Source organism: Macrobrachium nipponense, chromosome 19, assembly GCF_015104395.2.
Source record: "Macrobrachium nipponense isolate FS-2020 chromosome 19, ASM1510439v2, whole genome shotgun sequence".
NCBI classification, from domain to species: Eukaryota; Metazoa; Arthropoda; class Malacostraca; order Decapoda; family Palaemonidae; genus Macrobrachium; species Macrobrachium nipponense.
In genome coordinates, this window is record NC_061088.1 from 1,974,519 (window position 1) to 1,992,819 (window position 18,301).

Consider the following 18,301-nt stretch of genomic DNA (forward strand, 5'->3'; position numbering starts at 1 on the left):
GAGAAAGGGCCACAGATAAGGCCTGAAAGTATTCAAGAGTTAATCCCATGTACCTAAATACTTACAAGTAAACAAGCTATACTTTGTAGTCTTGTGTGTTTCTTTTTCCATTTGTATTAATTCTAAATAGTCACACAAGAAAAATTCATCAGTGCCATAATTTCATTACAAGGTATTAGGCAAGTAATTGTCATGGTGGTAAGAGAAACATAGACATTAATTTTACTGTACCTTTCATAGATGAACATCATCCACATAATTAATATGTTGTCTTGATGGAAGAAGAGCCCTTGTGCATGTGTGGCGGATAATGTCAGCATGACAATAAGTTTTGTACAGGCTCCTACCCTTGGAAAAACTGCAATAACTCCAACAGAAACAAGGAAACTCCAGAACCATAGCTAAAATGATAAAGTAAATATCTGTTAGAAAGTGATTTAATAAGCGTAAGTTTTGCTAGGCTTAAAAGAACTTAAGTTTATTTATGCAAGAATAAAATGGGCAATGCAATGCTAAGCTTTACTTTACCATGTGCTGACTTGGAACTTGTGTTCACAAATACTCATCATATGACATACCTACCTTTGTTCTGGACCAATATTTTAATTATTTGTACAAATCTGCTATTTTATACCAATATAGAGATCATGGAAAATATTCCTGGCAATTTCATAAACTTTATTGACCATAAAGCCTAATAAGTCTATGGGTATATTTATTAATCTTTAGCAAGTACTCTGGTGTTTTCCGTTAAAGCTTAAGTTTAACCTTTAAATTCTAGAGTGCTGCGTATACATTACTGACCACTCGTAGTGCATATCTCATCATAATAAAATAATAAAACCTTTATTATATTATTATAATAATGACTGTATCGACTGATACATTTTAGTTAGAACAGTATTGTATATAAAATAATTGTTTAGTACTGGACTGCATTTGTACTACAGAGCTATACTGCTCTCTAAGCAACCTGCAAAGATGATAGGATTTTGGGTAGGTAGGGTAGCCTAAGCTACAGTTCAACATAGCCCAAATATGTTCCATCAAGATGTATTTCAAGAGGTTTGCTGTACTGTATTAATGTGCACCTATTCCTGTGCTCTGACATAAACCATGAATCCCTACCTGTGTGTTCTCAATTTCTTGAATAATTTCATCAGCCTGAAATCTTGTAAGGTTCTCAAAAGGCAATGCAAGGTCAGCTTGAGAGATAGCAGTCGTGTTTATAGGCACTACCTGAAATATAATAAAAAGGAAGTACAATATTATTAAACTGATGATCCAATATCTTTTACCAGGGTGAAAAATGCCTCACTGCTAATCTATGGAAAATGGAAGTACTGCAGCTTGTTTGAGGATTCTAACTGAAAGTGGATGCCTTGTATGCTAAAGTGGAATTATACTGAGTTTCAGAATGGCAGGTGTTATGTGAATAGAATTAGGACACTCAAGAACTCTAATGATATTTACAGAAAATCCAAGAAGATGCCTTGCATGCTAAAGTGAAATTAACCTACAGAAAGAAATGGAATTTTGTAATGTAGTGTTTTCGTGACGGCTAGTCACACATGTAATATTAAAAATTTAATATTCAACATGAAATACTGAAATATATTGAAGTTTCTAACAAAGTCTATATAACTGCAAATTACAATAACAATTTGTCGAAAATTGTATTTTTCCTAACTATACAAACCTGAGGTCCTTTAACAATAGGAAGGTACTTAGCAGCAGCTGAACCGGACGTAAGCTTCGAACAAGGGGGTTCGGTAGTTAACTACTTGTCCGGCAGTTGGCGGTCAGCCCGACTGCGAGGAGAGGAGTCACTTTGCTTTAGGCCCAGGAAACACAGAGTGAGGGGTGGCATGAGGTGGGACTATGTGTAAAGGACCTCAGGTTTGTATAGTTAGGAAAAATACAATTTTCGACAAGTTGTTATTTGTTCCGATACGTATACAAACCCTCGGTCCTTTAACAATAGGAAGACTAACTTATTGGTGGGTGGAATCTGAGTCTTATGAACAAACTGGTGTTCGTCCTACCTTGGTTCCCTCCCTGGTCGTAAGAGCAAAGGGAGGGATCCTAGCCTCTGCCCAGCTGATCGGGGTGTGCACCGCAGAATGAGTGGTCAGACTTCTGGACCAAATTTATAAGAGGGAGGCAAGCATACCTCTTATAAATAGCAAAAACACAAGAACTAGTTCCTACTTCAAGTGCCAGAATGAAGTCATGGGTTTGTCTCTTGGCTTCCACTCCCCCCCCTTGTTGGGGAGTAGTGGATAATTACTCCTATCCCTACTGAAAGGGATAGGATGGAGCTCAGTCGTGTAGCTTACCTGCATCTGCTTCCTGTTCAGCGTAGTGACGACCGCGGCCCTCTGCCCACAGGTAGAGGAGGAAGAACGAAGGAGGAAGAGAAGCCAGTCACACACTCTTTCACTCGTCCATTCATGCAGTCACACAAAGATGCGATGCTGTTCTGTCCGCTCGGGTGCTGGGTAAACTACACTTGTTGAGCAGCCACCACAGGTCCCAAGGAAAAAGTGTCCAAGGACCTGTGGGTGATATCCCTAAGGTAGAAGGAAGTGAAGGTGGTCTGGTTGGCCCAAACCCCTGCCTTCAGAACCTGCGCCAGGGAGAAGTCCTTGCAGAACACAAGGGTTGGACCAATACCTCTGACTTCGTGAGCTCTCGGTCGAAGGGTACGGGTGTCGTCACTACCATCCGTGTCGTACGCCCTCCTGATCACCTCATGCAGCCAGAAAGAAAGAGTGTCCTTGGAAACTTCTTTCTTGGTAACCCCAGTGCTAACGAAGAGGCGTTGACACTCGGGCCTGAGGTGTCGAGTTCTCTTCAGATGGCGCCATAGCGCCCTCACAGGACAAAGCAGCATCTCATCTGCATCATTATCGGTGAAGTCCTTCAGGGAGGGGATCGTGAAAGACTCGAACCGGTCGTCAGGGACCGAAGTATTCCGAGTCTTCGCTACGAAGTTCGGGACGAAATCGAGCGTCATGGATCCCCATGAAGTTCCCCTACTCTCTTCACCGATGCCAGAGCCAGCAGGAAGAGGGTCTTGAGGGTCACATCCCATCCTGGGGGCCTGAGTTCCCTGGGTGGGCAAGACCTCTCGAAGCTCTTCATAAGGAGGGAGATCTCGAAGGAGGAGGAGATATCCACCCCTCGCAGTTTAAGGACTAGGGCTAAGGCAGCTCTGTATCCTTTAACTGTGGAGACAGAGAGGAGTTTCTCTCGGCGAAGGAACACGAGGAAATCCGCTACCTGCTGAAGACGGACCACTTTCCCTGGTATACTGCTGCAGAGGACTGTCTGAGGTACCTAGCCATCTCTGTTGCTGTGCTGCGCGAAAAGCCTCTCGCTCGCAAGAGATGGTGGATAACAGCCAGCCGTGAAGACACAGGGACTCGACTGACCGGTGGTACCGTTCTACATGTGGCTGGCACAGGAGGTTGTGCCATGGGGGAATCTTTCTTGGTGCTTTGGCGAGCAGAGCCAGCAGGTCCAGGTACCAAACGGCTTGTGGCCATTTGGGCACCACCAGGATCATCCGAAGATTCGGGGTGATCAGCGCCCTGCCTATCACCTTGCGAATCAAACAGAACTGGGGAAAGGCATTAACGAAGAGATTGTCCCACGGGTGTTGAAGAGCGTCCTCTGCAGCTGCCCAAGGGTTCGGCACAACCGAGTAGAAAACCTGGAGTTTTCTGTTGTGCCAGGTGGCAAACAGATCTACGACTGGATGCCCCACAGGGTGAAAGGACCACTTGGTTCCTATCACCGGATCCCGACGGCTGAGCTTGTCAGCTACTACATTCCTTTTGCCTGGAATGTAGCGGGCTGACAGCTCTACTGAGTGTGCCACGATCCAACTTGTGCACCTGCAACGTCAACTGATGCAACAGGAGGGACACTAGGCCCCTCTTGTTTGTTGACGTACGCCACTACCGTGGTGTTGTCGCTCATCAACACCACTGAGTGTCCCACCGGACGATCTTGGAACTCTTGGAGAGCGAGGAACGCCGCCTTGAGCTCCAGGACGTTGATGTGAAGGTGCCTGTCGTGATGGTTCCACACCCGCAGCCAGCAACTCCTCCAGTTGTGCGCCCCACCCCTCCTCGGTCGATGCGTCTGAGAACAGCAACATCTCCGGGGGGGGGGGGGTGAGCCGAGAGAGAGAGAGAGAGAGAGAGAGAGAGAGAGAGAGAGAGAGAGAGAGAGAGAGAGAGAGTGCAAAGAGGCACTCCTCTTACGAGATTCCTGTTGTCCAGCCACCAGGCTAGGTCCTGCCTCACCTCCTCCGTGAGGGACACGGGGAAGAAAGGTGGGTCTCTTGCCTGTGACCAACACTCCTTTAGTCTCCACTGAAGAGACCGCAGGTGAAGACGCCCGTGAGGGACTAGCTTCTCAAGAGATGACAGGTGACCGATCACGACCTGCCACCGCTGAGCTGGCTGCCATTGTAGGGACAGGAACCGTCCTGCTGCCTCCCTGAACCTGCTGATCCGCGAATCTGCAGGGAAGACTCGCCCTGCTACCATGTCGATCAGGATGCCCAGGTACTTCATCCTCTGCTTGGGCTCGAGATCTGGCTTCTCGTAATTCACTACGATCCCCAGATTGTGGCAGAATTCGAGGAGTCAATCCCTGTCCTGTAGCAACTGTGAGCGGGAGCTCGCAAGGACCAACCAATCATCGAGATACCTCAGAAGACGTATCCCTACCGAGTGGGCCCAAGCCGACACCAGCGTGAACACTCGCGTGAACACCTGTGGGGCGGTTGAGAGACTGAAATAAAGTGCCCTGAATTGGTACACCGTCCTGTCGAGGATGAAGCGGAGGTACTTCCTGGAGGATTGTTGGATGGGTATCTGGAAATACGCGTCCTTCAGATCCACAGAAAGCATGAAGTCGTTCTCCCTGATGGAATCGAGCACTGACCGTGCTGTTTCCATCGTGAACCGAGTCTGGCGAACGAATCGGTTCAAGGGAGAGAGATCTATCACCGGGCACCAGCCCCCCCGAGGACTTTTCCACCAGGAAAAGTCGACTGTAGAAGCCCAGCAACTGATCCCATACGATCTCCACAGCACGTTTGCTCAGCATGGCTTCTACTTCCTGGTGAAGCGCCACGTCCTTGGCTGAACCAGGAACGTACGTCTGCTGATGGACCGGGTTGGAGGTGAGGGGTGGCCGAGACTCGAAGGGTAGTAAATATCCCTCGCAAAGGACGTTCATTATCCAGGTCTCCCCTCCGAAGCGCTGCCATGTTGCCGAATGGCTCTCCAGGCACCCCCCAATTCCGGCAGCAGGTGAGGGGGAACGCCGTCCCTAGCGTTTCCCTCCTCTCTTCAACTTCTTCTTCCCAGTTCCTCCTCGAGAGAAGGAGGCCTGGGAGGAGGGCTGGTTACGGTCACTCCTTACCGAAGAAGTTGAAGGCAGAGTCTTTCCTCTCTGCTTCGACGAAGCAATCGTCTTAAGCCGCAGAGGAAGCGCTAGCTAAACTCTTGGGCCTAGCCGCAGTTGTTTGAGGTTGCCCAGCCACCTTCGAGACTGCCTGGTGGACTAAACGGTCACTATCGTCAGTGCGCCGTTGTTCCACCACAGCGTCCACCATCTATCTGGGGAAGAGAGAGGAGGAACTCCGCACCGGTCCGTTGCGAAGACCCAAGGCTGCCTCTCGCCCAGCCGCCTTGGTGACTCGAGTGAGGACAGCGTCCCTACGCCTCAGCACCAGGTTGGCTCACAGGTTAGCTCTGGTGGGCCAGGTAGGAGATGGCCCTACCTCCAGACTGGCACAGTCTCACGAAAGCCAGGTCCCCTTCAGGAGTGATGTTTCCTGAGGAGGCCGCAGCTTTAGACACCATGAGGGACCACAGGTCTAGCCATGAGACTGCTTGGAATGCTGCCATAGCGGTAGATTACAAGGCAAGTGCCTCTTGCTGCAAGAACCAGAGGTTCTCCGACAGGAGCTGCTGCAGAGACACCCCCCGGAGTTAGCCTAGCTGACGGATCAGCGCAATAACCTCCGCGAACGACCTCTGGATCTCAGGAGTGACTGCATCCTGCGGAGACGGACCATCAAGCCCGTCCAGCGAGACCCTCCTCCTTCCACAGGAGAAACCGCAACAGACCCCTCATGCTCTCCTCCTGCGACTTGCGCGTACGATCTGGTCGGTCCTAGGACTGTGCCAGGTTCGTAGGGCGTCGTGGCGGGATCGCGAGAAGAGCGCCCCTCGCGATCACTCCTGGTCCCCTCACTCTTCCTGGTGTAGCCCGAGGAAGTTGAAGGGATAGGAAAGGTAGACCTGACGCTCCTCCCTCGCCCACCAGCAGAACCGGTGTGCTAGGGAGTGCAGGCGATCAAGCTGCAGGCCTGGTCGAGCGGTTCACATGGGGAGAGCGGCTGGACCGAGAAAAGCGTCGACGGTCCTGAGCGTCAGGAGAGCTACTGCTGGTCCCCCTCTCCGCCCGGTCTCGGTAGGAGCGGTGATCAGGGGATCGGCAGAGTCCGCTGTCGCGGTGGGAGCGAGGTCTGTCCTCACGGAGTGTCACGCCGCTTGGACCAGCCGAGGCTGGTCCAGGCAACCGCTTCCTCGCCTCAGCCCACGGCCAGTCTGGGGCCGTCGCGTCAACCCTGGGTACCGGCGGATCGCCGCGAGAGCGATCGCTGGTCTGGTGGGAGTTGCCTGGGCGACTCCCGCCAGTCTTCCGCTCCGTGCCTGGATCCTGGCATCGAGTGGACTTGGATGCCTGGGTCTTGGCTGCACGGTCACCCGCAGGTGACCGTACACTCGGTACCTCTCGCAAGCGAGAGGCCGAGACTGTACCCGCCAGGCGAGGTGGTACCGGTGTTAGCCGGCGCTCTTCCAGTCCCCGTCTTCTTCTTCCTTGCGGAAGGAGAGACGGTCCCCGTTCCCGAAGGAACAGGAGGAAGTCCCAACCATCCCACCGGAGTGGGACGGACCCTTAGAAGTCTCAGGACGAGCCTTCTTAGGGGGGGAGGAGGCTACCTTCTTCTTCGGCTGTGGGGCCTTAGAAGATGAAGGGGAAGCGGCGGCAGAGGACGATGAAGACGACGACGACACCTTCCTCCTCCTCTTCTTCTTCTTCTTCGTCAGCTTCCTCAAGGACCACCGTCAGGTCTTCCATCCAGGACGGAGCCGGGGAGTTGCCGAAGCAACGGGGCCCAACTGCACCTGTCCGGGAGGACCTGGGGTGGGAGCAGCAACACCACGGGCAGGAACTGGTACTGGAACTGGAGCGGCAGGAAACTCAGGAACAGGAGGCGGGGCAGGAACCAGTGGCATCCTCTGTACTGGAGGCAGGTCCAGGGGAGAGCTCTTGGGACACCGGAAGTCAGGGGCTGGAGCAAGAGCGGCAAACCCAGGCGGCGGTGACAAGGCAAACCTCTTCACCTTCGGCAGCAGCGCCTGAACAGCAGCTGTGGGGTAACCATGGCTACGTGCTGGGTATACACCAGGTGAGGCGGAGCAGCATAACCAGGCGTGGACACCGTCGCGGTTGTTGTGGTGGTCGGGCCGCGAGTTACCGGCATGGTCCCTCTCGCTAGATGACTAAGCAGCCCCTGCACACTTGGTGTCCCTTGGAGCCCCAGCGAGTACCAGGCCCAGCCGAGATCGTCCTCCGTGGCAAGCAAGTCTGAGGAAGGAAACAGTCGGGTTAGTAAGAGGGGGGGTCTCTCCTCGCCCGGGCAGGGACAAATCCCACCCTGAGCGAACAGACGATCCCGAATACAACTGGACATCAGGGTACCTAGCCCCCATCCTCCACGCTCGACTGATCGAGAGAGGAGAAGGAGCGGGATAACCCCCCCCCCCCCCCCCCCCTCCCCCCCCCCCCCACCCCCCCCCCCCCCCCCCCCCCCGGAAGGGGAAGGAGCCATACAAGGGAGCTGCGATGGAGGGAGAAAAGAAGACTTGTCCGTAACCAAAGGAGTAACAGGAGAACCCTCCGATGACTCCTTGGCCGGCTTACGCAGCTTCTTCCTCCCCCCCATAGCGCTCCCACTGCTCCTCCGACCAAACAACACATATATCACATGGCTCGGTGCAAGAGCATTCTCGCCCTCGACACCGAGTACAAAGTTCGTGAGGATCAACCTCTACAGAAGACCGAAAGGCCCCACACTTACGGCCTTCCACACCAGGGCACAATCTGCGGATGATTGGGGGGGCGAGGGGGTCTCTCCGGCTCTCGAGATTCCATTGCAATTCACAAAATTCACTGTATTGAATATACAAAACAGACACGTACTTACGTCTAGCCTTGCACATACACACACAGTAAGAAGGAAAGAGAAAAGCCTTCACGCAGTGAAGAAAACAAAGCATACGACGAGAGGCAGGCAGAGAGGCGAGCAACACGTCTAACCAACAACACGGCCGAAAGCAAAGTGACTCCTCTCCTCGCAGTCGGGCTGACCACCAAATGCCGGACAAGTAGTTAACCACCGAACCCCCTTGTTCGAAGCTTACGACCGGTTCAGCTGCCGCTAAGTACCTTCCTATTGTTGAAGGACCGAGGGTTTGTATACGTATCGGAACAACTTTTTATTCTCTCTTATAGGGATCTCTATCACCAGCTTATCAAGAAATACAAATAATACAGTGGCCTATGAGGTACTTAAAAAAAAAAAAAAGTTCTACTTAAAAGTAATGAAAGGCCTAGAAAAATGTTTAGTATAAAATGACAATTTGTCGCAAATTGCATTTTTCCTAACTATACAAACCTGAGGTCCTTTAACAATAGGAAGTAGCTAGCGGCAGCTGGAACGGTTGTAAGCTTCGAACAAGGGGAGGGGAGAACTGTAGTTAACTGCTTGTCCGACAGTCGCGCGCCGCGTGACTGGGAGGTAAACAAATCACTTTTGCTTTTGGCCCATGCAAAATACACAGAGTGAGGGGTGGCATGAGGATGGGACTATATGTAAAGGACCTCAGTTTGTATAGTTAGGAAAAATGCAATTTTCGACAAATTGTCATTTGTTCCGATACGTAATACAAACCATCGGTCCTTTAACAATAGGAAGACTCACTTCTTGGTGGGAGGAATCTGAGTCTTTTGATGAACAGACTGGTGTTCGTCCATCCCTGGAATGCCTCCCTGGTCGTAAGAGCGAGGGAGGATCCAAGCCTCTGTCCGATTGATCGGGGTGTGCAACCGCAGGATCAATGATCAGACCTCTGGGCCGAGTACTAAAGAGAGGGGGCAAGCGTATCTCTTCGTACCAGCAAGCAAGAACTTGTTCCTGTTTGCAAGAGGCAACATAAAGTATGGGTTGTCTCAAGCTGTCATCCACTTCCTCCCCCTTGTTGGAGGAAGTGGTGGATATACGCTCCTATCCCTAGTGAAAGGGATAGGATGGGGCTCTGTTGAGTAGCTCACATGCATCTCGTCCTTATCCAGCAGGGTGACGACCGTGTCCCTCTACCCACAGATAGAGGGGAAGAAAAAGATGGGAAGAGGAGCCAGTCACACTCTCATTCACTCATCCATTCTTACGGTCACACCAGGACTCGATGCTGTTCAGCCTGCGAGGGTCTGGGTTCGCTACACAACGTGTTGAGCAGCCACCACGGGTCCCAAGGAAAAAGATCCAAGGACCTGTGGGCAATATCCCGAAGGTAGAAGGAGGTGCATGTGGTCTGGTTGGACCAGACCCCTGCCTTCAGTACCTGCGCCACGGAGAAGTTCTTGCGGACAAAGCAGAATCTTCTTCGCATCGAAGGCAGTGAAGTCCATTAGGGAGGGGATTGTGAACGACTCGAACCAATCGTTAGGGACCGAAGGGTTCCGAGTCTTCGCTACGAAGTTCGGTACGAAATCGAGCGTCATGGATCCCCATCCCCTGGATGCTTGACTTCGCAGGAGAAGTCATGCAGTTTCCTCAGAGGAAAAGAAGGGAATAGTCGCATGACCTATCCCTCTTCTCGACTTCGGTGATGTCCAGTACCCATACTGGTCTGTCCGTTTGCCACGAAGTCTCTCGCATCCTCCTATCCCCATGCAGCGAAGTTCTCGGTAGTGGATAGGACACCGACACTCCATGGTGGGTGTCGATGGTATGGGTACTGTGACAAGCTATTAAGACGAAGTAATGATTGCTCTGTAACAACCGAACTAAGTCAACAGCGTAGTTCGTAACTGACTCGGGCGCTCTGACAGCTGCCGACTGACTGCGTTCGGTAGGAGGCAAGTTGTCCAAGCATCCGAGTAAGTCACGTGACCTTCGCCTTTAAAAGGGCTATGCCGAGAGACCAAACAAATAATGTATTTGTTTGTCACCAATGCCGGACGGCGAGGTGATGATTCTCTTAAGGCATGTGCCCAACAGGCGAAAGTCAGTTGCCTTCTAGAGACCGAGGTCCCTGAAGGCAAGACATTCTCATAGTTGTTGCATCTCAGCTAAGGAGAAACAACACTATGTGCCGTTGAAGACGAAGGTAGACATTGAATGCAACCTACGTCTTCACAGACGAATCGAGAGAAGGATTCTCAAGATTCCTAACCTGTGCTTACAAATGACTGAAAACGCTAACCGCTATTTCATTGCTGTCCGGTGAGAAGTCGTAGTTGCAATGAAAGCGGGGCGTTCTTCAGTAATGAAAACACAGGGGAGAGCCGCCTGAAGAACTGCTTCTCATGGGCTGAACATTTGGAAGTAGAGCTGTCAGGTCGGAGAGTAGGCGATGTCTTCTGACACATCTGTTAATTCGGGGTGAACAATGAACAATTGTACACCTACGAATACGAGATATTTTGAAGACAAACTCAGATGTCTGCAAAATCATTCGCATTATCGCAGTGCGATGCAGCGGGAGACTAGTACAGACTTCTGTTACCGTGCGGTAAACAGAAAGATGAAAGAGTCCAAGAGATATCTCTGTTGAAAATTCTCGCAATGTCGAAGGCGATGGAATCGAGCGTCACAGCAGTAGATGGTCCTTCATTATTGCGAGAATCCCCGTTAATCAGAGACCTAAGTCCATGATTGTTGGGCAGAGATACGGTTCGGTAGTCAATCAAAGCAGGGGAGAGAGAGACATAACTGACCGTGCATCTCGGAGGCCCAGCTGATACTGAGCTGCTATCAGGCAGTTCAATACGCAGTAGCTGAGCCTGAGCTCTCGCTGACTCGTCATCCAGAGTTGCCAGGTAATCCATTATTCCACGAAGGAATGCGTTCGGCTAGAACCACCGAGCATAAAAGATATGCTCGAGCAATTATATTTAGGCGAAATGAATTTCGGTAAATATAAAAGTTGAAATGGTGTTGTCGTGACAAAACCATAAGTATATAAAATTGAAACTGGAAACTCCTGGGAGGTTGCAGGCAACCCCGAGTTGCAGTTCAATTAGAATACTCCTCGTCTAAGTCGCAAACCGTAGAGTAACTAGGATGTGCGCCTACCCCTCGGACAATTCAACTGCCTAGCAGAATCATGTCGCGAGGTTAATATACGTAGTATATTGTAGGATTCTGAACAACGATCTCCATCCTAAATTCTTTTCCTTCAAGAAAACAAAATAAGGATTGGAGATCGACCACCTTCCATCTCTATCAAAGAGAGTGAAGAAGTCTTCCTCGAAGGAAAGCTTCAATGGTGAACAGAATACCAAAGACGATAGTTCAAGCCAAACTGGATGTTCCCGTCCGTTCTTCTCTATTCCAGGTTGGTCGCCTACTGTGAGATACTCTTCTTCAGCAGCATTTTCCTTCCTAATGCTAGACATTCCAGGAATTCGAGCATAGGTGAGGTTCCCGATTATCGTGTAACAATTACGGGGATTCTCGTCTCGCTCACTTTGGACCGTGGTCTCGCCTAAGTGTTTGGAGATCGTAAAAAACTCGAACACTCTAAATGCGCTAGAAATTCCGTAGAATTCTAAGCAGTCTGCGAAACCCCCACCGAATTCGTCAAACGATATCGGCTGGTGGTCCTCTCGATTCCCGTAGAAATCGAGGATGGGGCAGGATCCCTCCTCAATGACTGGGACTTACGTCAGGTAGGACCCGAAGGTCCCCCGGTAGCGCAGTCCCCAACGTGGGATCCTACAGAGAAATCTCTGTAGGATCCCTCCCATTTCCCTCGTAGCCGTAAGGAAAGAGGGAATGGGGGAAGAATTGGATACCTGCTTGCCTTCCCAGTGGAACTAGCAGTTGGAGAAGAGTAGGAGCAGCCATGGCCTCTCAGAGTCTGGGAAAACGTATCGTCAGGAGAAAAAACGTTTTTTCCCGAGGAGGGTTACGAACTCTCACGGTAGGTAAGGGTCTGCCGCCACTGTGAACGTCGTCTGGGTGGGGCTGATCGACACCTGACAGGAGAGAGCCGATACCGTCCTCCGACTCATTGCAGTCCTCGTCGAGGTCGAAACCTCTCAGGAGGACCGAAGGAGTATTTAAATACGATGTCCGAAGACACATAGAAACGACGCCGTCGCAGTAGAGGAGGTGGAAGTAGCTTGTTCGACTGGCCAGAACTGAGAGAGCCTTCCTGTCCGGAGACGAAAGACTCTGGTTCAAGACAGAATCGGCAAGCTCCGATCGCAGCAGACCCACCGTCGGTTTGGGTTCCCTCTCAGGCCCCAAAACGACTCGAGTCGAGACGTGGGCTCTGTTGGTGGGAGCAGCCATCCTTCACCGAGGTCGTTGCGCTGACGAATCAGCGCCATAACCTCGACAAAGTTTCTGGATCTCGGAAGTCATAGCATCTTGCAGAGTAGGACGTCAAGCCTCTCGAACAAGAGCATTCCGAGAACCTCCCCCTTAAGGAGGAGGAAACTGCGATAGACCCCTCTCGGATTCCTCCTGCCACTTGCGCGTACGTCCTGGTCGGTCCGAAGATCGTACCTGGTACTTACGGCGTCGTGACGGGATCGTGCGGGGTATGCCCCTCACGATCACCCCGCTGTACCTCGCTCTTCCTGGTGCAAACCGAGGAAGTTGCAGGCACGGGAGAGGAAGACATGACGCTCCTCTTTCGCTCGCTGGCAGAACCAGCGGGCTTGGAGGGCTGCAGGCGATCGCCAACTTGCAGGCCTAGTCGAGCCGTTTCCCAGGGAAACGGTGGCTGGACCGAGAACAGCGGCCCTGATCTCGTGTGCAGAGGAGCTGCTGCTGGTCCCCCTATCCGCCCGGTCCCTGTGGGAGCGGCAGTCAGGAGACCTGCAGAGACCACTGTCGCGGTGAGACCGGTGCGTGTCCTCGCGGCGCGTCATACCGCTGGTACCAGCCGAGGCTGGCACCAACGATCGGGAGGGGGGAACCTCTTCCCAGCCTCAGCTCGTGGCTGGTCAGACAGTCACGTCTACCAGGGTTACCAGCTGGTCGCTGCGAGAGCGGCCGCTGGTCTGGAGAGAGTCACATGAGCGGCTCTCACCAGCTTCTGCTCCGTGCCACGTACTTGGTGCCGAGCGAACTCTGGCGCCAAAATTTGGCTATACGCTCTCCCGCGGGAGATCGTATACTCGGAAGTTCTCGCGAACGAGACCGAGCCGGAACCTGGCGTAGCGGCAGCGCCGCAAACACCAGGCGAGGAAGTACCGGTGGTAGTCGGTACGCCTCTGGTCCCTGTCTTCTTCTTCCTTGCGGAAGGGGAGACGGGCCCTGTTCCCGAAAGAGCAGGAGGACCGGCAGAAGAACCCCCCTGTCCCACAGGAGTGGAACGAGCCCTTAGAAGTTCCCGAAGGAGCCTTCTTAGGGGGGGGAAACCTGGGTTACCAGCTGGTCGCTGCAAGAGCGGCCGCTGGCCTGGCGAGAGTCACCTGAGCGGCTCTCACCAGCCTTCTGCTCCGTGCCGCGTCTTGGCGCCGAGCGAACTCTGGCGCCGAAACTTGGCTGCACGGTCTCCCGAGGGAGAGCGTACACTCGGGATCTCTCGCAAACGAGAGACCGAGCCGGAACCTGGCGTAGCGGCATCGCCGCTAGCACCAGGCGAGGAAGTACCAGCGCTAACCGGTACTCCTCTGGTCCCCGTCTATCTCTTCCTTGCGGAAGGGAAGACGGGCCCCGCTTCCGAAGGAGCAGGAGGACCAGCAGAAGGACCCCCCGTCCCACCGGGGTGGGACGGGCCCTTAGAAGTTCCCGAAGGAGACTTCTTAGGGGGGGAGGCAGCCTTCTTCTTCTTCGGCTTATAGGCCTTAGAAGTCGAAGGGGAAGAGGCAGCAGCAGACACATTTCTCTAATTCTTCCTCTTCCTCGTCAGCTCACACAGGACAGTCGTCAGGTCCTCCATCCAGGCCGGAGCCGGGGCTATTGCCAAAGTAACACGGCCCGACTGCACCTGTCCGGAAGGACCTGGGACTGGGGAAGATACACGGTGGGCAGGACCAGCATGGACAGGCACAGGAACGAGGAGCGACAGGTACAGCAACCAGCTCAGGAACAGCGGCAGCGGTAGACCCAGAAGGGACAGCCAAGCCAGCAGCGGGAACCACATCAGCGGCAGGTACGGCAGGCCCAGCCATCGTCTCGTAGAATCATCGGCAGCCAGCGGGAACCTGGTTACTGGCGGCCGGTCCAGGGGCGAGCTGCTGGAACAGCGGAAGTCTGGGGCAGGCAACACGAAGAACACAGGCGGCGGCGGCATACCCCCCCTCGGTACGGCGGCGACCGGCCCTAGTAGCGGCAGACGGCGTCACCGACACAGCATGGGGAGTGTAGACCAGGCGGGGGGGAGCAGCATAAGCGGCCGTGGAGGTAGTAGTGGAGACCGCCCCAGACCTCGCTAGACGCTACAGCAGCCCGTGGATGCTAGGCACGCCCTGCCGCCGCAGTGGTCCATACCTGTCCAAGGTCGTCTCCCACGGATGTAGCACCTGCGGTAGCATAGATAGATTAGTAAGAGGGGTTCCCTCATGCACGGGGGGAAGACATGCCCCACCCCGAACGCAAGGAAGACCCCAAAACAAAATACAACGAGGAAGCTGAGTGGGGGGCAGGAAAGAAGACGAGGAATCAGATACCAAGGGAGTCGCGGGAGAGCTTTCCGACGACTTCCTGGCAGACCTTCGCTTCTCCTACCCCCGCACAGCAGTGAAAAGTAATATGAAAATGAAACAGAATACTGCACTTGCGATTCACTTCATAGAACTTAAAGGGGAAAAGATCAATTCCCGGGTAAGAGCGGAAACTTGATCCATAATAATATGATGCTATCATAAAATATATATGAAAATGAAACAGAATACTGCACTTGCGATTTCACTTTCACAGAAAATAAATTGTAAGGATCAATTCCCGGGTAAGAGCGGAAATTGATCCAAATTAAAATTGATGCAAATAAATAAATGAAAATGAAAGAATACTGCAATTGCGAATCCTACTGCAATTGCGAATCCACTTTCATTGCATTCTATCATACAAAATAAGCGGCTCGTGCCGAGCGCATCACGCTCTCGGCAACGAACGCACAGGGCAAAAATATAATGAAAAGAGTACTTACATTTTTCAATTACACACTTTCGCCCAAAATACATGACTCGGCGCGAGCGCGCCCGCCCTCGGCACCGAGACATAATTCAAGGGTTCAATTCATGAAGAGAGGAAATCGCCGCATCTACGGCGATAGCTCCATGTTGGTTCACAATTAAGTAATGAAAATGAAAGCAGTGTACTTACAGTTTCATTTTCAAGTCAACAAATCTATTAGTAGAAAACACAATAAAACAAAGCATACGACGATGAAGCGGGCAGAGAGTGATGACGAACACGTCCTTCACACCCGCGGCCGAAAGCAAAAGTGATTTGTTTACCTCCCAGTCACGCGGCGCACGACTGTCGGACAAGCAGGTAACTACGTTCTCCCCTTGTTCGAAGCTTACAACCGTTACCAGCTGCCGCTAGCTACTTCCTATTGTTAAAGGACCGATGGTTTGTATTACGTATCGGAACAATTAACATTTATTATTAATTTTACCACCAGTAAAAGCCGTGATGATAAACTTATTGGGATAAATCAAATACGTATACAATAGAATACGGTACTGTATAATGAATTGGCTCATTAACCTTAAACTTCCTACAAGTCATCCCTAAGGTGATAACGTTAAACTCTTTGATAAATTCCTTTACATTAGCTTTACATCAAAAGTAGTAAGGTGGTGCTGATAACAATGAAATGAAGCAAAAATACTAATGATGTTGACATGCTATAACTCTCTTGGAGGCAGCAGAAATATTAGAATAAACAAACTATCTCTGTGGTCGTTTAAAATTTCAACCTGACAAAATTCCAAATGGCCCAATGAATCGGGTATCATTTATCTGATAAAACAATGAGGTAAGAAACCATATATAGACTTTTCTAGTCCAGGGTAGCAGAAAGCAAGACAAAATAGTGGCCTAACCCCACTCCACGAAACATGATAGACCAGGTTGTTAAATTTTGAAACTTCTCAAAGTCAGTTCTTTCCATCTCTCTTCTTCAGGTCTGGATTGGTTTAGGTTTTGGTGTTGCCCAACCTGTTAATAGACTTATTTTATGCCGAGACAAACATGCAGCAAAAATATTGTCATAACATGACCAACCTACGAGTTAAGAGCTGCAATATCCTAAAAAGAATTTAAAATCATTGGCAATTACAGACTGAAGTATCCTGGCATACTGATACATCTGCTTCTTGAATGAAAGTTTGTGAACATCTCTTTCTTTCTGATGCTATATACTCTAGGGCAAATTAACATCAACCAATCTTTTTTTCAGTTATATGCTCTGCTTTCCTACTTAAACTGTTACTGAAGAGTTGGGATTTTCTTTGCTCATCATAATGGGGAACACTTAGCCCTAACATTTTTTGCACTGACTTGGGCAGCACAACCCATTTCATTCTTTTAACCAATAAATGCAGTTCCTTACCAGCCAAGACAGAGCCAACAGGGCAGCAGCAGTTATCACCAAAGCGGAGGTCACTATTCTTGCTGACCATTTCTTTGTGACTACAGACCTCCCACAGAACCAGCCATACGCAGCCACAGTCACAACCACACTTGTACAGATGAATAAAATCAACCAGAGCCACCAACAGCTGTAATCAAGGATCCTGGTTAAGCCACAGGAAGCTATATTCTACAAATTGTAGTACAATCATTTTAATACAATTTTAAGATTTTTAAAAGGATGCCTTAGATTTAAATGATGACTATCCTTTCCTCTCTTAGCACATTTACATACTTTAATAATACAGTACTTTATCCCACTATTTTAACTCTAGCCTAATATAACTCACTTGTCCAAAACTTTGATCACCTAACTGTGAAAATAAGCACAGTCTCAAATAGTAAACGTTGATGCCATGCACAGTATGCATGAAAATATTTAATAACAATAGTCTTTCCTTAATTTTGTTACAAATAAACACAAACATAGGCTTTATTGGCTTATGGGACTACAATAGGTAAAGCTGCTAAATAGTAGTTGTGCCCAGGTCGTTCTACGATACACAAGGTCACATTGGGGTACAGCGCTCGAAGTTATTGGTTCATTTTGGTTAGGATGGTGAAATATGTCTATGATCTTTATTCGAGACCACAAGAAATAGCGTGCACAACTCTTGTGCACTTTTACCTTAAATGGACCTTGATTTTCACACATTATATAAACTTGGAAATTCCTTCGAAAAGAGGATGCAGATGCTGCTGAACACAGAATTTCTCATATTATTTTCTGCCCAGTCTTACAAAATAAAAATCTGAACCTCTTGAAAAACAAGATCCTAACATTATCTTGCCTGAAATAGAGCAAACAACACGTTGTTACTTACTCTACTGGAATTGCAATGATCACCAGTAGAATGATGACAGCAGCCAAGGAACAAGCGATGGCTAAGGCCAGGTGGTGGGTGTCATGTTCTCTCCTCCTGTACTCCACCTCTTTCCCACAACCCCACCAGCCACTGTACCAAGACCTGGAAAGCAAGAGACTGTTGAGGAAGGGTGGGGGGTTCCATTCAACGATCAAACTAGCATTTTTTTTTTCTTTTTACTGAATCATTACAAAAACAACTGGGTCTGTTTTTATTGTCGGAGCAATGATATCGAAATCAGCGATAAATATTTTTCTCATTAAAGATTAATATATGGTCAAGAAAAAAGTAAACCAGTTATCAAAAAGAGTAACTGCTTTTGCAAGTAAGATACACGTTACTTGAGAAGAGAAAAAACAAAACGGAAAACGGACAGGTTAATATTAATTCATATACACGGATAGTGCTTCACGACATTCAGAACACGTACGTATTAAATTTACAACACAAATGT

General features: G+C 50.2%; 1 protein-coding gene across 1 annotated transcript in view; it reads right to left on the reverse strand.

Moving 5' to 3' along the window:
- Positions 1–18,301, reverse strand: part of LOC135213568 (adenylate cyclase type 2-like) — a gene marked incomplete in the record, with an annotated part of 801,033 nt that overhangs the window by 67,192 nt on the left and 715,540 nt on the right. Inside the window, 4 exon segments of the mRNA XM_064247559.1 lie at positions 232–401; positions 1,129–1,239; positions 16,902–17,070; positions 17,806–17,949. Of these exon segments, the coding sequence (XP_064103629.1) occupies positions 232–401; positions 1,129–1,239; positions 16,902–17,070; positions 17,806–17,949 (594 nt within the window).